At 40.8% G+C, this 25,734-nt stretch overlaps 2 protein-coding genes across 2 annotated transcripts; both read right to left on the bottom strand.

Moving 5' to 3' along the window:
• Nucleotides 1-703: 703 nt before the first annotated feature.
• LOC306935625 (UDP-glucuronosyltransferase-like) lies at nt 704-6,785 on the bottom strand. Its single transcript, XM_079518725.1, has 5 exons — nt 5,864-6,785; nt 4,700-4,831; nt 3,409-3,496; nt 1,798-2,017; nt 704-1,349 (listed from the first exon to the last, which is right to left on the bottom strand). Exons 1-5 carry the CDS (start codon nt 6,722-6,724, stop codon nt 1,067-1,069), a joined length of 1,584 nt encoding a protein of 527 aa, XP_079374851.1. The 5' UTR covers nt 6,725-6,785; the 3' UTR covers nt 704-1,066.
• Nucleotides 6,786-21,171: 14,386 nt separating this feature from the next.
• Nucleotides 21,172-25,594, bottom strand: gzm3.3 (granzyme 3, tandem duplicate 3). The gene is made up of 5 exons (XM_079519167.1): nt 25,479-25,594; nt 23,944-24,103; nt 23,344-23,482; nt 22,395-22,661; nt 21,172-21,649 (listed from the first exon to the last, which is right to left on the bottom strand). Exons 1-5 carry the CDS (start codon nt 25,525-25,527, stop codon nt 21,497-21,499), a joined length of 768 nt encoding a protein of 255 aa, XP_079375293.1. The 5' UTR covers nt 25,528-25,594; the 3' UTR covers nt 21,172-21,496.
• Nucleotides 25,595-25,734: the final 140 nt, after the last annotated feature.

Here is a 25,734-nt window from a genome sequence, read left to right as displayed (position 1 = left end):
CGCATGCATAGATTAAAGCAAAATAAAATCTGCCATTTGTGAAACCCTATGAAAGCCGGAGCCTCCACACGCTAGCGCTCACAATATTTAGAATTATGTTTTTGTAGCCATACAGCCAACCAGAAAAATTGCAGATTTATGCGTCCTTACCAGCCCTGACAAATAGTCATTTTGTATTTTCAAACAAAATGCTAAGACGCCAGAGGGTTAACCTTTGCTTTCATGAAATATTTGAGATGCTTAGGGTTTTCTGGAAGATTGAACATGATTCCATTCGCCACATCAAATACTCTTTATTCTTAAAATAACAAATAATAACCAGAGTTAAATTAACTCAGAATTTTGGTTTTTACTGGAAAACCCTCAATACCAAGGTAGGTTTTTAGCACGGGCATATTTCAGGATATTTCTGCTTGATGGACAGAAGATTGAAAATGACAGGAATGAGAGGGAAGAGGATGCACCTGTAACATGTATGGTGTTTTAATGAGAGGGAAGAGGATGCACCTGTAACATGTATGGTGTTTTAATGAGAGGGAAGAGGATGCACCTGTAACATGTATGGTGTTTTAATGAGAGGGAAGAGGATGCACCTGTAACATGTATGGTGTTTTTGAACCCATGACTAAGCAAGCCGGTCTGTCATGTGTACGGTATGTGCAGTGTTGCCAGATTGTGAGAAATCAGAAACCAGGTCAATGAAAACAATTGTAAAAAAATAACTTTATTTTTCAACCAAAAGCCTTAGACGTAGTGCAAGTAAAAGATTTTGCACGCGGAAGCTTGGCAAGCTTCCGTGTGCGTCACTGAAGCGTGCCTCCTCTCGAGATACAGACTCCCCAGAGCCGAAGGAGGCGCGTGCGCACACGCACACGCACTCACACACACACACACACACACACACACACACACACACACACACACACTAATCGTTTTCACAGCACAGTCGCTTTCTTTTTTACATCTCAGTGCGTCCAGTAATTATTTCCTTCGACCTCACCATTCACCTCATTAGTCTAGTAGTTTATAAACGGCGTAATCAACAGCGCTGCTCTGCAAAGCGCTACTACTCCTTCTTCCTCTTTGCGGTCACCTTGGCGTAACACTTGCGGCCGCAGAACAAGCAGCATTTCAGCGTCACCAGCATAACGGTGACGGCGATGACGATGAGGAGGCCGATGACGTCCAGGCTGTGGTACTGGATCCAGTTGAGGTGATGCGCCCCAGGCTTCAGGTGCTCGGCGCCGTTGTGCCTCATGACGAACTCAGTCCAGAACACAGCCAGGTCCATTGGCTCCACGGGCCGGTCCAGATGGATCGAAGACAGCGTATCCATCCTCTCTTGGTAACTGGGCAGTCAGAGAGAGATGTATATTGTTGTCAGGGCAGAAACCTCCTATCTCTATATTCTAACTTTCCCCGTAAATGAATGCCCTTGATCATACTACAGCGTCACACAAAAGTATCAAAAGTAGATCTGCAAGCTCGCATGTGGCAACATTTGTTACCACATGCAGCTGAGACAACTTGCCAACCGTTTGTGGAGGGTACCAAAACACAACTTACCATACGGTTCATTCATTTGTTGTTTCTTCATCACATTAATGTTGGCTACCAACATAATCAAAAAAGGTCGCTCCTATGCCAGCAAAATGTGGAACGCCCTACCAACAGCCATTAAGAAATGTGAATCCCTTGACTCCTTCAAAACCGCTCTCAAATGGCACCTAAGAACGGCTGCAATTCGAAACTGCCCCCATAAAATCTGGATTTCACCGAGTAGTGCTGCTTTCGTACCCTTTGTCACCGATGACCTTGTTGATCACGGCCACCAGTTCTTCAGAGGTCACGTCGACCGGGCTGATCCTCTCGGCCACGCCACGGGACACCATGCGGTGCACGTTGTCCGACTGATCCCCGAACAGTGGCATCATCACCATGGGAACGGCGTTGCAGATGCCCTCGTAGATGCCATGACTCCCTCCGTGAGTTATGAAGGCTTTGGCCTTGGGATGACCTGAGGAGTAGACCATGGATAGACAAAGCACACACCCTCAATGTCATAATATTATTGTCCATGTCTAACATGTCCATGTCTAACAACAACGAACATTTCACTATTAATTACCCATTTACCCCTATTGCCTCTACGTTTTTTGGACTTCCCACACCCACACTTTCTGATGTGATATTAACAAAACGGCCATCACATGTGACCATCCCTTACATCGTCACTTTAGACTCATGCCCATCTGGATGATACAGATATAATGTAAATTGGGAAAGTTAATTTTAGTAGGAGTTTTGTTCCGTCAGCCATTGCGGCATTAAACAAACTGCCTCGTTGATAGGATGGTTTGTGTGTATCTTGGAGACTTCATGTATTGTCTGTGTGCTCTATGGTTATGTGTTTATCTGTTTGAACAGACTGTGAAGATGAATATCCCTGAGGGGACAATAAAGACAATTATTATTAGTATTATGTTACTTTCTTCGAGATGATCTTTTGATAAGAAAATAGGTGCCTCATGAGGACAACCTTATAGGTGAACCTATGTTTCAGATTATTGTATCCACAAAGTGTCGTTTGTTAGTGCGGCAGACATCATCCCATCATGAAGTGGCAACGGTTATAGTGGCAACGGTTATAACGTGACGTTTAACTGCTTTCATTAACCACCTGCAGAGTCCCTATTCTGGGGTGAACATTTGACAAAAGAAATAGTAGATCTACAAGCTGTGTATTGTGAGCATGACGGTGGCTCAGGGGTAGAGTTTCCGGATGGTAACCGCAAGGTCGCCAGTTCGAACCCGGGCTCCCCCAGAGTTAGTTAGTTAGTTAGTGTCCTTGAGCAAGACACTGAACCCCTAATTGCTCCTGATGTGCTGGTTGGTACCTTGCATGGTTTCCGCCGCCATCAGTGTATGAATGTGTGACTGTGACACCGTTCCGTACCTGCACGTCACGTTCTACGAACATGACACCACTGCCGCTGACACAACCACGTCCACACCCAGCGGTTTAGATGGCTCTCACGCCCAGTGGTCTTTGTTAAAGAGTTTACATTAGGCTTATAATTCAATTAATTAATTTTGTTTCGCACTTTGGAAACGCTGTGTGCCTGGTCTCCCATTCTTCTTGAACTCCACCATCCAAATCTCAATTCATTATACAGTATATTAAATACATAGGCTGTTCCCATTAACCACTTTCAACCGGTGGTCCAAATTCGGGGGAATCATAGCCTAGCCAAACATTTTCAAAAGTTTCAAAATTTGTCAAAAATAGCAACAATAGTGCATCTAAAGATAAAGATTGACTATTTAAGTATTTTCACAAGTATATTGGGCTTAAGTGGTTAAAGCTCAAATAGTCATAGAAGTTTCTACACATGCACTTGCACATACCTAGAAGGTCATTTTGAGGTAGCCACTTCATTAGTTTGACGTTTTTAGGTGCATCTTCAGGTACAACACCAGTGTATCTCCATAAAACCTGAAACAACAACAGCACCTTTTCATGTGGGCCCCCAAACTTGTATACATTTGGACCACAATTTGAGAACCTGAGAGCATGTAGTGTTTGGCCTTGTATCTTTTTTCTTTCTTTCTTTTCATGGCCAACCAAGTTAAGGATCAAAGTTCTATGTCTCAGTTAGGAAGGATTAGTGCTTAAGTCTACAAGATATGCGGACTGGACAAATCTCACAGCTTAGGCAGGAAAGATTGAATAAAGATTTATGAAAATGATCAGCTTTGTAAAATAAACAATTTGTGTTTCTAAAAAAATCCAAACAATTTCTTGTTTTAGTGTTGGCAAGACACTTAATCCATACTTGAATATAATGGTGCATTTATCCATATCCAAAGCGCTTTACATAGGCGCGCGCACACGTCCATATACAGTAGCCTAGTATATTGTCTGTTGAGATCGTATTTGTACTGTACATCAGCTTTGTTTGCTATTTTTGCACACCACCATTGTAAAACAAAGTATAATAATACAATTAGACTAATTGATTTTGTCAATGGGAAGTAAATTAACGCTAATGCAACGGGTCTCGCAAATGACATTTAATTCACCCAAAACATTTTGTACCCGAGGATCATATCGCTTAGAGAAATGAGCCACAAATCAAGCTTATTTTGAGCCAAAAAGAAGAATCCGAGATATTACGATTCTAAAAACTGCATCCCCATAGACCGCATTAAGCCAGCGGAATTTTCATTTCCTTTTTTTCATCACACCACAACCAGGGTGTTATGAGCGTGTACAGGACACAGTTGTGAACCGCAATCAATTGATATTAAAATAGGCGTCCAAAGGCGGTCTCGGTGCAGAGATCGTTTGGACCGGGAGGCATCAAAAGGCTATAACGGTCCCAAAATGAATTAATTGCCCACTGCTAGCCCTAGTGTGAACAGCAACCCATCTCAACTGGATCTAGACAAGAGCTGGATATCGTCTGTCGGGTGGAATATGTCCAAAACTGTTACTTTTCAGAATTCAAATTCAAAAGCATCAAAAGTAGCAGATCTACAATCTCAAAATGTGTTACTTCGCACCGCGTTTGGAGCTTTAATTTACGATAAAACAGAAAAGCTTAATTAATATGGAGATAGGTGGTTTCTGCCCGACAGCATATAAAAGTAACACAATACAAAATACCAGCCTTAGTGGGATCCTATCTGCTCTTACCCTTTGAGGAATTTGTCTGAAGGCATCAAAGAACACTTTTGCCTTCTCCGCAGGCATTAGGGATACCATGGAGCCCAGAGTAAAGACAATAAAACCATCCTCTCCCGAGCCCTCTACAAATTCCTCAACGTCCTGCAGGGAGATGAAATTAAATTAAATGAGACCATTATTCTCGAGAGCCATACTGTACATTATAATACATATAGATACGTATAGAATGATTTATAAAATTTGTTAAAAAAATCTATAATGATACACACACACAATATATAAAGCCTAATTATAAAGACAAGTCACATGGGATACTGGTGTTGACATGACTCTGCTTCAATCAATTATGGTGTCTTTTAAGTATTTTTAGAGATACTTACATTGTGAATAGGCTGAGTATTTGAAGTGCATATTTGATTCAGTAAACATAGGCTGAGTATTTTAATCCCTATTTTGGGCATGACGTTATAGGTGAAAATATAACTGTTTGACAATGGGGCTTAAGTGTTTAATTTGTAGGATAGGCCTACGTTAACCTGACTCCGCCAGATGGGGCAGCAGAGAGTACACTGGGTTCCCCCCTCCTGCTCCCATCTGGGAACTCTCAGGCAGACTAGATGCTCCGGCCACAAAACGGCCTGGCCAATCAGCGGCCGCTAGAGGCGGGATCAAGGCAGCACTGTGTATGCCTTGATCCCACCTCTAGCTGCCGCTTATGTGTATTGCCTACATGTCATTTTTGGTGTGCTCCCTATATGAGTAGTACATATTGTAGTATCAGTACATGTTGTACAGATAGATATTTAGTTGTGTGTGCGCGTGGCCGCGCGCTCACATGCGCAACACAGTGAGTGTGAAAACATGTTTTCAAGCCAAAACTTGGCATCATTCCAAATAGTTGGAATTGTTGTTACTGTAGCTGGTGAATATTTTTCGCCACTAGAGATTTGACAGTTTTAGGTGATTTAGGTTTATTCCTGGATTTGTAGTATGGAGCACAAGACACTGCCAAGACAGTGTTGCATGGCAAAGATAGTCGATCTACAAGCACACAACGAGTGAAAATGTGCCGCGTTGTAAGCTTATAGATCTTTTTAATAATTTTCTATCTATAATGCCATACACAAAAATTATTGACATCAGGTTCTAAGCACAGGCTCTTTAAACACTCACAGCAGGCAGTGGAGACACTCCTTTACAGTTGATGCCACCGATATGGACCATGTTTGGCATGATAGGTTTGGGCCATTTGAAGGTGAAGTCGTACCTGAGCAGCCAGATCGCACCATGACCTAATACGTCCTTGTAGGTCATGCCATTGCCCAAATACCTGCCAGTCAGCTCATCGAAACTGGCGTACATGATGCGGCACAAGATGGACTCCAGCATGTACTTGAGAAAGTTATTGACTCTTTGCAGAAAGTTCATCTTGTCTGAGTTTCCCGAGTGAGATGAGGGGATGTAGGAAGGCGGAGAGGGGCACTGGGCGGCCATTCCGTCCAGGCCACAGGGGAGTCCGCCCAGGAAATAGACTGCCGGGATTTTGAATGTCTCTGCCAGGATGGAGCCGCAGGGGAGAAACGGATCGGTGAGCACTAGGTCGTAGTTTGCTCCCCGCAGTTCGTCCATGAGCGGCTGGTTGTACAGCAAGCTCTCGCAGCCTGTCACCTGAAGGCTGGTGAAGTTCACCAAAAGCTGCAAGTCGGCAATCACGTCAAATAACCCCTTTGACTTCAGGAACGGGTTCAGGTTCTTGAGGGAGTTGTCCAGGTCGGCCTTGGTGAACGGCACCGGGAAGGTCTCGGTCATGTAGTCGGCCGAACCCCCAATAAGCAAGCTGGTCTCAGGCACCAGGACCAGCACCTCGTGGTCCCTTTCGGCCAGCTCCTTGACCAGCAGTTTCATGCTGAGCCAATGGCTCCCGTCCACAGGCATAACCAGCACCTTGCCCCCCTGAATGGGCCCCGGAGCGAAGCAGCAGCACAGCCAGGCCAGCAGGCCCAAGGCAGGAGGAAACCACCCTGTCCTGCCCATTCCTTCTGTTGTCTCTGCAGACTGACTCTGCACTCAGTGTACTGAATGAGCCTGAGCCTGCCTGCTCTGGTGGTTGTTGTGAGAGGGAAGATCTACTGGGAGGGTGTTGTTAAGAGGGGGCTGGACTTTGCAAAGCTGAAGTTGTAGTATATGCAAGCGTGTGTTTTACTCCCACAGGAAGCCTAGTCTGCCGTTAGACACAGGGAGGTAAAATTGTATAGATTCCCCTATACCTGTGGAGTAAAGTTTGAAGTTAAGGTTAGGTTAATCATTATTAAGTGCATTTCCATTTAGTTCTTTGTGGTATTTGAGTGGTGTAAACCACTCCTACAACTGGCTTTTGTGTGCAGAAAAAAATGAGCATGGTTGCTATGTTCAAAATAATTTCTGACGTAACGAAATCATACCCGGGTGAACTGGATGACCGTAGCAACCATGGTCATTTTTTCTGCACAAAAAAAGCCAGTTGTGAAATCACATCCGGGTGTGATTTCATTACGTCAGACATTACGTCAGACCACAGCTGATCATGCTATATAAAACCTTACACCACTCAGTTCACACGGGTGTGATTTTTTTTTCTATATCCAGCTTTTAGTGTGTGTGCACAAACTTTGTCCTAGACAAACATGAAATCCCATTGACAATGAATGGACAATTTTGAGTGTTCGTGTGAACACAAACATTGCATAACACAAACGTTGAAGACGAAGGTGAGGTGAACACAAACATTGCATAACACAAACATTGAAGACGAAGGTGAGGATGCACATTCTGATTGGCCGGAATGAGATGATGTATGATGATAAGATCGCCCCTCACTTCACCAGGTTGTGATATTTCTTCTGAAATCTTACTCACACAGGTTTGATTTGTTGTGTGCAAAATACATTATCATCATTTCAAAACCTTTCACAAAACAAAGATTTGCATTCGTCACATTATAGTTGCTTTTGAGTCAAGCATTGTCTTTTTGCAGTCAGCCAATCATGCCAATGCAGACTTTTAGGTGTGATAAGGCTTATAAATAGCACCTAAAAGTCAGCATTGACTGACTGCTAAGAAAATGCATTTTAACGCCATTTTTAAAGCCATTCACTACATTTTCCATGACATTCCCATTTCCACTGCTCCTTTTTTGCTGTGTGTTGCATGAGTGGAAATATGATATGAAGCTCATTGTAAATCCTGCAAGTCATGGTGCCACGCATGCCATTTCATGCACAATCTGGCCCATTTATCTCTGGTCCCTCCCCTCTCAGTCAACAGCACAACACTCACACATACTGTAGCGTGCTACCACATACATGTGCCCTCTTACCCAATAGCTCCCTCTATTTGTCTTTGAACTCCTCACTCTCTCCTTTCTCACGCAAACACGCACACACTACACCCACCCTCATCAAAAGCATTCAAGTGGTGTGCGAAGACAGCCGTTTGCAGGAAGCAAACACCCACACAGACAGGCTGCCGCTGACACAGCACTTGCTGGGAGGGAGATGACATCAGATTTATGATATCCTTCACCAATAATTACATATGAAGCAAAGCCCTACACGACTGGAAAGCTTAAACATCTCAAAACAGTATTGATACTGTAGTAGGGGGTCGGCAAGTAAGTTTGTTAAGTCACCAGATAGTGGGCCAGAGCAAAATCAAATGGTTATTGAAGAATTGAAACTTGCAGCAGACCATCTAATAACACATATTGATTGTTAATTAAAAAAAATCACACCCGTGTGACATTATTGAGTGGTGCAACCACTCCAAGGCCAAATGCGGCCCGTGGGGCGCCCCCTAGTGGCCCCTGGAAGAATTTTTGAGGGCTAATGAAAGTTAGGTATGGTGTGTGCGATATGAAGTGAGATTACTATCCTGCTCGTTACCGTGCACAAATGTATTATATATACAGAAATCTTTGTGTATGAGCACAAAATGCATTTTGAGAACCCACACATTTTCACGCTTTGCGCGTGCTGTGCAGCCCCCCACACACAATCATTCTACAGGTGTGGCCCACGGCCTAATCTAGTTGAATACCCCTGACCTAGAGGGTCGAAACATTGCATTTTTGCCATAATAAAGTAAGTCTCTTGTGGAGCTGCGGATGTTTCCTCTTCCTCTTTGATGTTTGCCTTGATGCCTTGACATCCAGCACCTGGCCTTAATACAGGCAAGAGCACACAATCTTGCCTCAGTTGCCTGTATTCCATGTCCATATCATTGTACAGCACTTGTAATAATTTGAAAGGTGCTTTATAAATAAAATGTACTTATACTCCCTGCTTAGCACATTAGATAACAGACTGACCTATTTAGACGGATTCTCAACACAGGCACACGCGATGAAAGAACTATAGAACGAGACTCATTAGGAGAATGTCAGGAGGAGACATACTGTGGGTGTGGCCTCATGCAGCAATAACACGCAGTCAGCAACCTAAGCTTGTACAATTGTGGTTCCATGTTTGTTTACATAATGTGTCATGGGTACACATTGTAAACAACTTAGCAGTGGAATGCAGCCAGGTCTCCAGGGAGCAGGACCCTGCATGCAGCACAGTGGCTACACCCAAAGTGAGTTTGAAAACATGACCAACGACAAAGACCTTCCAAACCGACTGGGATAAATACAACAATGCGAACACAGCAGCAAGATTTGTGAACTGTTGTGATAAAAGAAAAGAAGGTTAGCCAATGGAATACAACCACAGAGTGGACCTCTGACATAGACCTATACTGCACAAACAAGCTGCTAACTTTAAACACATTTGTATACCATTTTAAATAGTTTTGTGGAAAATGTGGCTAATTGTCCCAAATGTGACTGCAAAATCTAGAAAGATGATTGCTTTATATACCCTTGCTTTCAGAATTGATTCAGAATTGATTTTAAGATTTTATTATTTGTTTTTAAAGCCCTAAATGGATTGCCCCCCCTGTATTTATCGGTCCTCATGGACCCATGCTTTCACCCCAGCCAGGGCCCTGAGGTCAGCTGACCTGGGGCCTATTTCACGAAACTTGGATTAGCGATTAAACCCGGATTTAACATATATCCTGGTTTATTATAGCCTGGATCAGCGATTAACCGGTTTCATGAAAACTGGTTAATCTTGCCAGATTAACTTGGCCAGTTAACCTGGATATGTTGAGGCTTGATTCGGTTTCATGAAAGCAATGCCACATTAGTTCCCATGGAAACTAATGTTTTGGACGGACCAGGCTAACAGCCAGGTTTAACCTAATCCTGATGTCTTTACTGTTCATTAAGCAGTCAATCTGATCACAAACCAATGATGTTTTCCACACTTATTCAATTATTATGGGTTTATGTTGCCTTATTTCTATCGGTCTGCATTAAAGGACTAATTTAAGCACTATATAAAATCAAAGAACCAAAATATACATATAGGCTCACAGCTTGTGAGCTTGTAGATCAGCTACTTTTGGTGAATGTTCCCCAGTATAGGGTTGCTGTCGTGCAAGTGGTTAAGAAGAATTATTATATTATATTATATTATATTATATTATATTATATTATATTATATTATATTATATATTATATTATATTATATTATATTATATTATATTATATTATATTATATTATATTATATATTATATTATATTATATATTATATTATATTATATTATATTATATTATATTATATTATATTATATTATATTATATTATATTATATTATATTATATTATATATTATATTATATTATATTATATTATATTATATTATATATTATATTATATATTATATATTATAATTTTTTATTTTTGTAAAAGTGAAAACCACTAAATATTACCTCATTGTTTTACAACATATTACCACTGTAACGTTTCACCCACTATTGAACCCATGACCCACAGTTCACCAGTCTGGCCCCTGTCTGGACAACAACCCCCTTCCCCAAAGGTAGCTCCCTCGGAGGAGGGAGTTATGGCCAAATATCACAATGTGACAATATCATTATGCTTACAATATTAAGAATTCTGTTTTAAGTTAATAGTAGTGGTAAAATGTAAACTATATGTTTGGGGTAGTTAATCATTCAGTCTATACACTATTGAGAGTATTTTCGCTCTTTAATTACAGCAGCAGTATTTATTTTAGAAGCTTAAGTCCTTGTATCAGTAAGTCTTGAATAGATTAGTAAAGATACTGAGATATACAGAAGGGGGCAGTAATGCAACTATTAAGGATGCAATCTGACATAATACCCCATGAAGAAGAAGGATCAGTAAATCTGTGTTCCATCAAATGGGTCTAGAGACAAAAAGCCAGGCTGTCTATTCAGCCAGGCTTTATGATCCTGGCTCGCTAAATCCACCCATTCTAAGCCTCGCTTAATTGGCTTTAGGGGAACAGAATAAACCAGGCTGTAAAGACAAGGATTTACCAAACCTGGTTTTGGCTTAAATCCTGGTTTAGCTAATCCAAGTTTCGTGAAATAGGCCCCAGCTGCTCCTGACTGTGCCCAATTCCAATTACAGGTCCAGAGGCGACCTTTTTCAGTGGCCGACCCCAACCTCCGAACTGTCTGACCCTACATATCAAGTCTGCCCGCTCCTTAGAGGCCTTTAAATCTTTACTTAAAACTCATCTCTTCTCCCTGGCTTTCAATGATGTTTGACCTAATTAAATTGTGTAATTTTTTGTTGCTTTGATGTTTTACTATGCTATTTGTGTTGATTGTATGCTTGTTTTATGATCTTGTACAGCACATTGGTTGACCTTCTGGTCTTTGTAAATGTGCTCTAGAAATAAAGTTTGATTTGATTTGATTTTGCTAACATGAATATAATGTTGCAATGTGACATAGATCTGTTTAACATGATGCTGTACCGCCCTCCAACTGTACTTAGTTTCTCCATTTTTTTCTTTCATTGATTTTATGTTTTGACACTTGCTTTGGCAATGAATACACTTCCAGGGCTGTTTCAATGTGTTGTTGTCTTGGTGGAAGAATTTTTAGTAAAAGTATCAATACCAGTACCACAATGTATAAATACAAGTAAAATTCAGTGTTCAAAATGTACAGGAGTAAGAGTACAAAAGTATTGGCATCACAATATTTTTGCGGCCCGGTTCCGGCGAGCCTTCCCGTGTCCGAAACAGGTGAGAAATGACAGAGTTACCGTGTTGCAGCATTCCGTGCTCGGACAGACACATGCAGGGTTACATACACACATAGCTACGTAATGGAGCAGAGGGCACCGCTCAAAAATCTTCAAAGTAACTAAAGTTTTCAAATAATAGTAAAACGTACAATATTTGTCTCCGAGATGTAGTGGAGTAGAAGTAAATGTATTGAAAATTGGAAATACTCCAGTAAAGCAAAAAATACCTCAAGATTGTACATTACTTAGTTACTTTAGAGTTTAGACCACTGGTCTTCTGTCAAAGACCAATGTGGCTTTATTGCCACGGTAGGTCGCAGATTACTATGAAAACCTGTCTGTCCGTCACGCCTCCTGACACGCTATGGTTGTCAGTCCGTCACACCTCGTGACACTCCATAGTCCATATATGGCCGTCTCCATATATGAAGATCACGACACTGACCTCATCAAACCCTGGATAGCCAAAAATGGAGAAGACTAGATCACCTATATCTGCATATATGGAGCCGGCCAGCAACTCTACATCTGACCTCAAACCCTTAGATCTATGGAGCTGCCCTGTTCTGACATTCCATATGTTGACCCTCCCCACCCATCCTTCCTCTGCGATGTCTCCCTTTTGACTGATAGCTGTCCATTCAAACTCTAGACATCAGGGACAAATTAGCCATTGGGCCAGTGGGGCCGTGGCCCAGGGGCCCTTGGCTCTCAGGGGCCCTTCGGGGAAATTGGACCGCGCAGTACTAGGTTTGAGGCCCTGAAAGGGACTCCTGGGGCCCTTCATTGGCCATTGATTTAATTCAATTTAGGTCAAAAACATGATAAAAACACAGAAAAACATGAAAATGTTGCGCGCACGCGCGCTATGGGGGCCCTGCAGAAATGACCGGCCCAGGGGCCCTTGTGGGGGTTAATCCGTCCCTGCTAGACATGCCCGCCCCAAAATTATTAGCGCAGCCACACCCGGCAGCCAGCGAAAATTAGAGTTCTCAACAGGCCCAAAAATGAAGGCCGGCCCTACCTGGGCCCTACTGTAACTGCACTGGCCTGAGGCCACATTTTACGCCCTACCCTGCCCGATAATGTAAATTTAAAAAAAATAAATCCATATGGGCATTCCCAGACCTATTGTTTCAGCGCAACGTCGCTCCCTTGTTGAATCTTATGTAATTATGTAATCTTATGTAAGCGCCTTTGGACATACGATGCCGGGTCCCACCAACTCACTGAACTCAGCGTATCAGGAGCACGGGTGCGGCAAGTCGTGCGGTAAGTACTGGGAACTGATGCATGGTAGGTGTGGCAATACTACTGTGACCTACTTACTTAATGATATATATCATTTAAACAAGCATTATAAATTGATTGCCTGAGTCCCGTGGTGGGAGTTCTGCTCTGGTTTTGGTCAATATTAAGTAGTTCCGGTCATTTTGTGGGGGGCACTGGAGCCACGCAGTAAAAGTAAATGAATTCACAAAACTAACGTCATTTGTATTATTTCTAAAATATTAGCGCAACTTTCGTTCAACTTTGACCCCTCTATCACATGGAACTATTTTTGGGCGTAGTGATATGGACACAAAAAACATAGTTCTGTGTGATAGAAATTAACGAAAGTTGCACTAATATTTTAGAAATAGGTCAACAATACAAATTACGTTAGTTTTGTGGATTCATTTACTTTGTGGATTCATGTACTGCGTGCCCCCTGTGCCCCCACAACATGACCGGAACTACTTATTATTTCACCAAAACCAGGGCAGAACTCCCACCACGGGACTCGGGCAATCAATTAATACAGTTGCAACCACTATGTTAATGGAAGTATTTCATACAGCTTAAGTTCAAAAAAATCTGAACTATCCCTTTAAGTGGTTATTGGAATATTCATTAGCAAGTGAGAGAAAACCAAAGTGTATGGCTAGGACATGAAAAGATGAAAACAATGTTATAGGGACATGATACTCTTGTAAGGCACAGCCCTCAGCATGCAGAGCTAGACCCATCTACCAGTAGCCTCAGGCTTCATGCTTTGGCCAGCTTGATAACGTGGATTCCCTCCCAAGGCGTGAGTGAATCTACGCCATGGAAAGCTTATGCGACTGGCCAAAGCCAGGCTAATTTACTGGACCCCCAACTTTTTCAAGCACGTCAAGATACAAGAATAACCAACAAATCTGAAGCTGAAGTAATTTGTTTCAATAAAAAAGGGGCTAATAATAATAATAAATATAGCTGCAAGCAGCGATAAGGCGGGACCAAGAAAGAAGACAATACGCAATAAGAACAATATGCACAAATACGACTGACGAGCTTAGTTGTCGGTAACCGGATTTGAACAAACAACCTTGAGGTCTGAAGGCAAGAGCTCTACCAACTGAGCTATGCAGACACAGTTAGATGTTTCATTGGGAACAGTAACATCAATCAGTGTTTTGGTAAGTACAGTATGTATGTCCTTGTTTTTGCAATGTCACCATCCATTACTACAGTGTGTTTTGCTGTAAATGTTCTCACGTACAAACTTCTCTTCAACTGGGATTTCAGATAATGGTCCATAGATTGTGTGTAGGACGTTTCACACAAATTGCTCAAAAATCCAGGCAGAAAATCAGGTATAAGCATTTTTCAAACTGCTCAAAATGGCGTAAAATCTGAGGGCGGAGCTTACTTGTCAAAGTGACAGATGTGGTCCCCCTGAGTCAAGGAACATGTGGAAACAAGTGCCATGACTTTTGGCCAAACGAGGCATGAGTTAAGCCTGTTCAAAGGTTTCATTTTCAAAAAATTGCTATAGCGCTATAATTAGCTTTGGCCAATTGGAGTAAGACTGCTTCCAGTGCTATTTGACATGACTCTCTACTATACTGTAAAGTGACATAAGCATATGACACTGCATGTATGTATTAGAGGCAGAAGAATAATTTTCATTGGCTCATAAAAACTTCATTTTTTCACTTAACAAAAATGTGCCATGATTATTTGTCCGTATAGGTCCAAAGTTCACGTGTAGAAGTTTTCGTGCATTTTTATCAAAGATCCTGGGAGCAGATACATTTTAACTGTTTTTCATATAATTAAAAATGGCGGGTGATCTAAAGGTCAGAGGTCAAAAGTCAGAGCACGAAAGTTGTTCGGCATGAGGAGACGGAGAAAGTGTCATTGCCGACGGTCAAACGGTTCATGAGATATGCACGTTCAAAGTTTGCATTTTCAATTGAGTGCTATAGCGCCACCATTTGGCCAATCGTCATGGGCTTCGTATAGTCACCGTTTGGCATGGCCCTCTACCATACTGTAAAGTGTAATAAGCAAATGATGCTTCATGTGTAGAACGTTTCACGCAAATTGCTCAAAAAACCAGGCATAAAATCAGGTATTAGCATTCTTCAAACTGCTCAAAATGGCGGGTAATCTGAGGGCGGAGCTTACTTTTCAAAGTGACAGATGTGTTCCCCATGAGTCAAGGAACATGTGGAAACAAGTGCCATGAATTTTGGCCAAACGAGGCATGAGTTATGACTGTTCAAAGGTTTCATTTTCAAATAATTGCCATAGCGCCTCCCTTTGACCAATTGGAGTAAGACTGGTTACAGGCCTATTTGGCATGACCCTCTACCATACTGTAAAGTCGCATAAGCAAATGACGCTCCAAAGTGCATGTGTAGAAGTTTTCGTACATTTTGATCAAAGATCCTGGGAGGTGATACATTTTAAATGTTTTTCATATAATTCAAAATGGCGGGTGATCTAAAGGTCAGAGGTCAAAAGTCAGAGCATGAAAGTTGTTCGGCATGAGGAGACACATGTGTATCAAAGTGTCATTGCCAACGGTCAAACGGTTCATGAGATATGCACGTTCAAAGTTTGCATTTTCAATTGAGTGCTATAGCGCCACCATTTGGCCAATCGTCATGGGCTTCGCATAGTCACCGTTTGGCATGGCCCTCTACCATACTGTAAAGTGTAATAAGCAAATGATGCTTCATGTGTAGAACGTTTCACGCAAATTGCTCAAAAAACCAGGCATAAAATCAGGTATTAGCATTCTTCAAACTGCTCAAAATGGCGGGAAATCTGAGGGCGGAGCTTACTTTTCAAAGTGACAGATGTGTTCCCCATGAGTCAAGGAACATGTGGAAACAAGTGCCATGAATTTTGGCCAAACGAGGCACGAGTTATGACTGTTCAAAGGTTTCATTTTCAAATAATTGCCATAGCGCCTCCCTTTGACCAATTGGAGTAAGACTGGTTACAGGCCTATTTGGCATGACCCTCTACCATACTGTAAAGTCGCATAAGCAAATGACGCTCCAAAGTGCATGTGTAGAAGTTTTCGTACATTTTGATCAAAGATCCTGGGAGGTGATACATTTTAAATGTTTTTCATATAATTCAAAATGGCGGGTGATCTAAAGGTCAGAGGTCAAAAGTCAGAGCATGAAAGTTGTTCGGCATGAGGAGACACATGTGTATAAAAGTGTCATTGCCAACGGTCAAACGGTTCATGAGATATGCACGTTCAAAGTTTGCATTTTCAATTGAGTGCTATAGCGCAACCATTTGGCCAATCGTCATGGGCTTCGCATAGTCACCGTTTGGCATGGCCCTCTACCAGATTACCGCGTTTCGCAAAAACCGACAGCACGGTTTAGTCAGAACAGCTATTTTTGGCGGAAGAAGGAGAAGAAGAAGGAGAAGAAGAAGAAGAAAAATAAACACAAAAACAATAAGTGACCAATTAGAACTGCACTCTGTCGAGTGCCTACTTGCTTGTTGCACACAAGTAGGCCATAAATGGCCTACTAGTGCGCAAGCAGAGCGCGCAAGTAATGTCGACCGCTACAAACTGTCAAATCTCAGCTTCGTTTTGAAAGAACGATTGAAATATTGAATTAGTAGGTTTAGCTATTTGCTACGTACCTACTTTTTGCACGTAAAAAAGTAGTATTATGAAGTATATCGTAATAAAGATGTGGATTAAAGGACCCAATGCCTTCGATGGTGACGTATATCTCGATCAATGTCGGGTGGATTACAGGAAATGTCCCTATGTATATGTAATTTGTAAATTGATTAGTGGTATACTGTGGTTACTTTTGATGCGTATGCACCGTCCCAGCATATGACGTCAGGGTATAACTGGCGTCATATGCTAGCTCTCAATGATGACTAGCTCTCAATGATGACGTAATAAAGATGTGGATTAAAGGTCCCAATGCCAGAGTGTAATTGGTTTTCGATGATGACGTAATGACGATATGTTTTAGTGTTGGGAGGATTAGAGGTAATGCTCCTATGTATACATGTATGTAGTCTGGCACCACTGCCGTATCAGGCACAAGTAATCATTACGTCATTTGCTGGGACGGTGCATACGCATAGTCCTGGGCGAAACTAGTACTTGCGCGCTCTGCTTGCGCAAGTAATAACTAGAAATTACTGTTCCTGAAGGAACAGTGTGGGCTCGAGTAGCTCTCTACTCGATGTTGTATTGACCCACATGACATCACAGCCCAGTAGCCAATGAAAACGGTGCACGAAAGGTTTTTTTTTTTCCTTAATATTATACAAACAGATCAGGTAGAATGTACAGCACAGCCAAAAAACTGGCCCGGGAATAAATACGATAATAGTGGACTAGCTTCTCGAGCCCACAATAATAATCATAATAATCATACATACTAAAACAATAAAATCATTCATAACCATAAGCACTTGAAGCTCCAATTCAGAATTTGCTTTCACCCTGGGTTTTGATTTTGAACATAATATACTGTATAATGTTTACAATTTACAATTTACAATTTAGGCATTTAGCAGACGCTCTTAATCCAGAGAGATTTACATTAAGATGTTTAAAGGTGCTGCAAGGTATTGTGGAATCATATGGAACCATATAATTCAACATATTCATATTCATGTCAATACTGTTTGGGCAAGTCACTCAATGTTGCCTGTGTATTTACATATACCTATTTCAGGGACTCTTAGCTGTTGTCACCTGGTGACCTGTTGGCTTAAGTGGGGACTTAAGTTAATTTGTTCATAGTGCCTTTTGTCCTGTTTCATCCTGTATTTAGGACACTATAGTCCTACCATAGACTTGTGCTATTCTTTTGTTTCATATCACTTCACATTTTCACATAATATCACTTTACGAAATTGCTATCCTGACTTGAAGAGACCGGGAGACCTCCGTATTGAATAATAGTCTGGGATAGTCTGCTAGAGGACAGAGGACATCAACTTACAATGGGCCTGGTCTTCAAAATACTCAAGGGACCAGTGCACATGTGCGTGTCTGACTACTTCAAAAGAACGAGTAACCCCCACGAGCACAACACCTTAAGGAGCTCCACTGATCTCTTTCCCTCCAGATTCGGCACAAACATAGGGATAAATTAATTCTTCTTCAAAGAGCACCTGTCTGCAATTTGCAACTTTTTCTATAGCTTGCCAAAAATCCCCCCCCCCCCCCCCCCCCCCCCTCTGTAAATATACTTTTAGTATTGATGATCTCTTGCATGTATTGTATGTCTTATTATGGCATGTCTTTATGAATTGAATACATAGAGCTAATGTGTGTCACTGTGTGATTGTGAAGAAGGGCGTTGTTGAAAAAGAACATTCATGCTCAGTGTACCAAACCTGGATAAATAAAGGTGTAACGAAGGCTTTCACCTATAGAGCTCCATATGGAGACAACAGATGCTGATATCAGCAACCCTAATATTCGTTCAGCCGTCAAAAACCTAGGTGTTACCTTTGATAATAACTTCACCTTCGATAAACAGATTAGCTCCGTGGTAAGAAGCAGTTTCTTCCAACTCAGACTCCTATCTAAAATCAAACCATATCTCCCTCCCCAACAATTGGAAATGGCCATCCATGCATTTATTTTGTCACGGTTAGATTACTGCAATGCATTGTATTGTATGTCGGCATCGCACAGTCTTCTCTTAGGCACTTGCAGGTTCAAAATGCAGCTGCTCGCCTCCTTACGTGCACCACAAAACGTGACCACATCACCCCCATTTTAGCTAGATTGCACTAGCTAGATTGCACGGTTAAACAACTTTATAGACAAACATCAGTTTATACTGATGGATTGTCGGGTTCCGTACAAATCGATCAACATCAATGGCACTAATTGATTTAACAGAGGATTTAACTAGTTCAGTCGATAACAATAACTATGCAGTGGGGTGTTCATTGACTTAAAGAAGACATTTGATACGATAGACCACGATATACTGATTCAAATAATGGATATGGTATTAGAGGGGTAGGATTCAATTGGTTAAAAAGTTACATAACAAATAGACAACAATATGTTCAGATGGGTGAGTACAGATCAAACTGCTCACCTATAACATGTGGGGTGCCGCAATTAAGGCTCAATACTGGGGCCGAACTATTTATACTATATATTAATGATATATGTATGGGCCATCAAGTATTATGACATTTTTGCTATCTTTTGCTCAGGTAAGAATATTCAACAGCTATTGGAGGTGGTCACAACTGAATTGGACAAATTAAAAAAATGGGTTTGATCTAAATAAATTATCACTTATCTTTAAAAACAATAACTAAATATATGGTCTTTGGTAAACAAATTAAAAAAATCAGACCAGTCTGAAGTGAACTGTACTGTACTGTATTATATGCTACTTCCGTGCTTGGACACAGGGACACAGGCACACACATAGCAAAAACACTCAAAAACATTGATGAATACTCTATTATATTAGAAAGAGTCTTTGATAACAAATTCTTAGGAGTGATAATAGATCATACGTTTTCCTGGAAAACTCATATACATTACATCCGTTCCAAACTAGCGAGAAGTATTGGTGTCTTGGGCAAGGTTTTAAACTTTGACTCAATGAACACTGTACTGCACCTTAATTACACCATATCTCACCTATTGTGTGGAGGTGTGGGGTAATAACTACAGAAGTAACCTTCAAGCAATTAACATAATGCAGAAAAAAGCAATAAGAATAGTAAACAATGTAGGATATCAAGAAAAAAAAAAGAACACACCAATAATTTTTTTTTTAACTCCCATACATTAAGTTTTTTTACTTAATTGATTTTAAAACTGCACAAATATTATATAAAGCTAGATATAAATTACTTCGAGACAACATCCAAAATAGGTTTAGGGATAGGGAATAGGTACGAGCTGAGAGGGGTACTAAACATCCAACAACCAAGTGTTAACACCACACTGAAAAGTATGTGTATTTCTGTTCGCGGGTGAAGCTATGGAATGACTTGCCCCATATTATTAAGTAAGTAATTTTAAAAGAAAAAGCTCAAACATGCTATATTGGATAAATACAAAATCGAATGACTGAATCATTGATTGATCATTGATTGGTAATTTGTTAATAGGATCAAATGCTGGATTGTTAATAGGATCTATGTACAATACTCATTGGTTTTTGTTTCTGTAATTGTTTTTTTGTTTTATTGTGTTTGTTTTTTTGTCTTTGAATGTCGTTTGAATGTGTATGTATGTATGTCTTCTTCTTTTTTTTCAAATTTCTCCTTAATATAACTATGTAATAAGGATAGGAATAATAAGCTACTAGCTTCAGCCTATACCTTTTCGATCATGTTAAAAGAGAATATATGATTTTTGTAATGTTTCAATGGCATAAGATCGAAATAAACCATTCATTCAATCAGGTATATAAACAATCTGGCCAGAGTAAAGAAAATGAAGCATGCTTTATTTCAAATGCTATTCGACTGCCAGAGGCTGTCTGTGTGTTGAACAATGTCAGGTTACATAACAGATTTTACATGCACACACATTATGTTTAGGCTATAATAGACGTTTAAAAAAAATAGGCAGGCCTTGTAAGTTGTACACAGGCTTTAAAATGCATAAAAACACAATGACAACTACCAAAACATATATGAAGCAAGTATGAAGTAACTGCAAGTTGATTTCATACTGTGTATAGGCCTACTGAAAAATGGATGGAATGCTTGCCAGTCAAATCATTATTAATCATGTCCAGTGTACTGTGAGACATAATCAATGTTCAACACATGCCTCTTAATATGGTCCTTTTAACAGTGAAACATGGCTAGATGGATAGAGTGTGGGGAAATATACTTATACATGTGATGAGTTCCTTCGAGTACAACTCTGTCTATACAATACACCACCTTTGTTCCTTAGTTTTGCTGCTATAGGACATGGATTGCTTATTTTGTGTGTATATAATATTCACATGATTTGACAAGATTTACAAAAAATAAATCCTAATCGTTTTTGTTGTTGTTGCTGTTTACAGTGTGTTGTATTGCTCTGTGGTAACATTCTGTCAACCTCTTCCATGGCCTTATATCGTCTCTGTCGGGTGGAAACCACCTTATCTCCAAAACTGTTTTCAGGATTAAAATTCAAACACGACAAAAGACGCAGATCTACAAGCTCCAAACACGCCGCTTTGCCCTGCATTTCGAGCTTGCGGATCTGCTACATTTGATGCTTTTGTGTAACGCTGGACCCAGTATGATCAAGTAGGGCGTTAAATTTACAAAAAAGTTAAAATAAATTATCGAGATAAGAGGTTTCTGCCCCGACACCAACAATATGCAACACATCCTCACCCGTTCATCTCCGTTTTGATCCACTGGCTAAAGAAAGGGACTTTAATGAACACATGTGGGTAGAATGGGTCATCACATCCACCATTCAATGTAAAGGCAGATATACCATGTAGCTTGCCGGCACAGATGAGTGGACCACCTGAGTCTCCCTACAAGGAAAAAATAAAGAGACATCAATATTGTATCGAACTCTCTCTTTCCCAGGTATTTCGCCCCGGTGGGCGTGTATTTGAGGTTCAGTAAGCCTTGCCGAGCCATGAGGCCCATAGGCGTGAGGCAGCTTGATGTACAAGTAAAGCACACCCCTTTGTCGATATGATGACAACTACATGGCGCTATAGTATGTCGCAGGGATTTACCCCCAATCCAACCCTTGATTTTGAGTGCCAAGTAGGGTGGCACTGGGTCCCATTTTGTCTGTGGTATGACCCGACCAGGAATCAAACCCGACCTTCCAGTCTCAGGGCAAACACTCTAACCACAAGCCACCAAGCTGGTATTTGAGGTTAGGTTTAGGCATCATTTCTGTGAGGTTAGGGTTAGGCATAAATGGTCAATGGTAAATTTATATAGCGGCTTTAGATATATTGTGAATTACATTCACCCATTCACACACGCATTCATACGCCGATGCCGGAGGAAACCATGCAAGGCACCAACCTGCACATCGGGAGCAATTACTGTAGGGTTCAGTCTTGTTCAAGGACACTTTGACTAACCCTGGGGGAGCCCGGGTTCGAACTGGGACCCTTGCATTGCCATCCGGTCACCATACTCCTGAGCCACAGGAGAGGAGTGAAGTGAAGTCCTTCAATGATGATGATGGCAGCATTTCTTAACACAATATATTTGTCTGATTCAAATACTTAACATTTAACATTTCCGTTCCATTACCTGGCAGATTCCTGTCTTCTTTCCATCAGTGTGGGTACATATCATCTGGTCATTGGAGAAGTAGTCTTGCCACTTTTTCTTACATTCAGCACCGGCCTGCATCTTGACGGTGGTTTCTCTCAGTACGTCAGAGGGAGGGGAGTTAGCACTGGGGTCAGTTCGGCCCCAGCCAGCCACCAAGCACTTGGTGTTGGCGTGGATTTTCTCATTCCACTTGGGTAGTCCAATGGTCTGCACCTTATTGTTCAGTTTGGCATTTGACTTTAACTGCAAAAGAGGACAGAGCAGCTCTCAGATCAGCTCTTTCTATGTGTGAAGTGAAGTCACAGAATTTATGTCACATGTGATTTAGCAGAAATTAGATCAGATGTTCCTATAGGTGCCGCAGTATGTACAGTAGGCACAAGCAAACATCTCGCATTCTCTATTCAGAACATATTGTACCTTACTCTATACTGCATTCTTGTGGTCAACTGCAAAAATCAGACTGATGCTTCAAGTAGCTTATAAATAATAAATGTTCAGAACATATTGTACAATAATCTATACTGCACTCTTGTGGTCAAACAGCAAAATCACACTGAGGCTTCAAGTAGCTTACTGTATAATAAATGTTAAGTATTGTACCTTACTCTATACTGCACTATTGTGGTCAAACTGAGGCTTCAAGTAGCTTATAATAAATACCAAGATAATCTTACTTCAGTAATGAAAGTAAAAATGTGTGTGGCAGGCTGAGCAAGATTAGAGGTGCCATTGACTAACCACAAGGGGAACATGTACAAGAAATGCCAGTGTGTGTGGATGGGGGATGTATAGCTACATCTGCCATTATAATAAAGGTATTCAGTTAGAACATTTGAAACCTTTTCCTTGTTAGTCTTAATGACTACTGTATACCAACATTAATATGTGGATTTTACACAGTGAGAGACAGAGAAAGGATTACCTTCAGTAGCATAATGTCATTTTTGAATTGGCCATCATAATATTTAGGATGTGGAAGGTACCCAGCCACTGAGATATTTTGTTGACTCTTCTCATCTTTGGTTATGTTGTGTGCTCCAAGTACTACCATCATGTCATCACTGAAATATAACCAAAATTAAGGTTAAATAGCCTTGTTATACTGTATTACATTATTAATTGTATAAATGAATAATATTTAGGTTTTACTCTTAGTCTTTTGAATAACACACCATTCCGTTTTTTGTCCTATTTTAGTCATCTGAAATTGTTTAATCTTAGTTGACGAAATATCAAAATCTTAGTCTTTTAGTCTAGAAATTGATTAGTCTTCCGTCCAGGCTACACTGGGGACGGAACGGAACCGCACCACGGGCAGAGTGGAACGGAAGCTGAGGCGAAGGGCTGCGTAACTCCCAAGGACACACGGAAAAATAGAGCACTTGCCATTTCCGTCCCCAGTGTAGCCCTGCCCTACTACGGGTCGTCTTAGCCAAACTAAATAGCAAAAGCTTAGTCTTTTTGTCTTAATCATAGTCAAAGTAAATTAACACTGGTTCTAAATAAGAAAAAATAAACTCACATTTTGCAATTCTTTTTGCAATGTGCAGAGGTTAGAACAAAGTCTTTTCGAATGAGAATGCCTCCACAAACATGACCTCCACGGCATTGAAGTTCTGCCATGTAGCGCCTGGAATGAGGCTTGGATTCCTTTCCTCCCACTATGCCACTCTCAGAAGCCCCTTACATGAAAAACACAGAATAAGAATGTAAAACACATAACCTAGGACTGAATATTATATTTTTTATTTGTAGATCTGCTACTTTTTCTGTTTTTGAAAAGTAACAGTTTTGTAGATTTGTGGTTTCAACCCGACAGACGACTGATCGAACAATACAACACACTGTAAACATTTTTTTTGAAAAAAAATATTTTGTAAATCTTGTCAAATCATGAACATTATACACACAAAATAAGCAATATATGTCCTATAAGAATATGATATGTAACTGTATCTTATCAGGGTCTGAAAGGGTTCGACTACTATATTGACCAACTTACAGTACTATAGCAAAATAGGCCAGCCGATGTACAAGTTCACAATGTACCGTGGCACGTTGGGACTGTAATGTGACTTGTAAATGTGCTAATCCGAATGTTAGTCACATATATAGGGACGCTAAGGTTCAAGTGGTTAACCGTTAATCAAATGCATACATGAGCATGTCTGAACAACCTTTTGAGTCTTGACTCACTGAAACTAAATTCAAATTTGATGTTTTATCGGGCTCACGTTTCAAGCTCATAGATCTGCTACTTTTGATGCCATTGTGCTACTATTGTGCTAGGGGGGAAAACATCAAAAGTTATAATATGGAGACAATAGGTTAATCTGCCCTACAACAATTAAGGTTAGATAATAGAGAGCAGGAAACTGGGTCCGGGACAGGGCGGGGGGGGGGGGTATACATGCAACACAGATCTACAGGCAGAACCGGAAATGGAAAGTTGTGGTTGTTGTAGCAGATATCAACCATGGCATGCCCCTAAGATTGCAATAACAGGATAAGGTTGTGTAACAGTTGTGGTTCAGTTACCACAGAAATGCCACTGCCAGTGCTGCCACTGCCAATAATACAAATCTTAAGAGATTCCAGAGTAAAATACAAGTTGCAAAAGCCTGAGTGATCATGTGGCTGTACGGTAACTAGGTGGCATCTGTCACAGGTTCATGTCTAGAAAGGTTGCGGTACATGTGTAGATAATAAGGCTGTACAGTAAATACAGTAGTCTATGCCCTTCCTGCCCGTGAAGGCATTTTGATTGGCCCCCAAATGAATCAACAATACAATAACTAATACAATAATAATTTGTATAGAATATAATAAAAAAAGATCTTACCGGTATCTTTAATTACATACAATTAATTGAATCACGCTAAATTATTTCATAGCCTCAGTCATAGAGGGTCAATATCAGGGTTGAACAATATTTTCCATTATATTCAATGATTCAACTGAATGAGAGAATTGCATTTTTACATTTGAATTACATTAATTACATTTGAATGAAACTTTGAAAAAGAACTAGAAAGCCAATACAAATTGTAATCTTACCAGTGAAGGACAGCAGCTGAAGCACAGCTATGATGTAGAGGAGCATCATTGTATGTGAACAGTTTGATCTGGTTTTGGTGATCTGCCAAAAAGAGTTCTACTCATACCCTCCAAACCTCCACAGGAAACCGAGGGTCCATGTTTGTTGTTCACAATATGACTCATGCAGAGATGAGGTGAGGGGGAATTATCACACCTTTACACTGAAGCGCGTCTGTATAGAAACGACTCCGTAGTCTGTGGTCAGCCTGTTCTT

The sequence above is a fragment of the Electrona antarctica genome (assembly GCF_951216825.1).
Source record: "Electrona antarctica genome assembly, chromosome: 13".
Classification (NCBI taxonomy): domain Eukaryota; kingdom Metazoa; phylum Chordata; class Actinopteri; order Myctophiformes; family Myctophidae; genus Electrona; species Electrona antarctica.
Note: the sequence above shows the minus strand (reverse complement) of the source record. Positions and strands in the feature narration are given on the sequence as shown.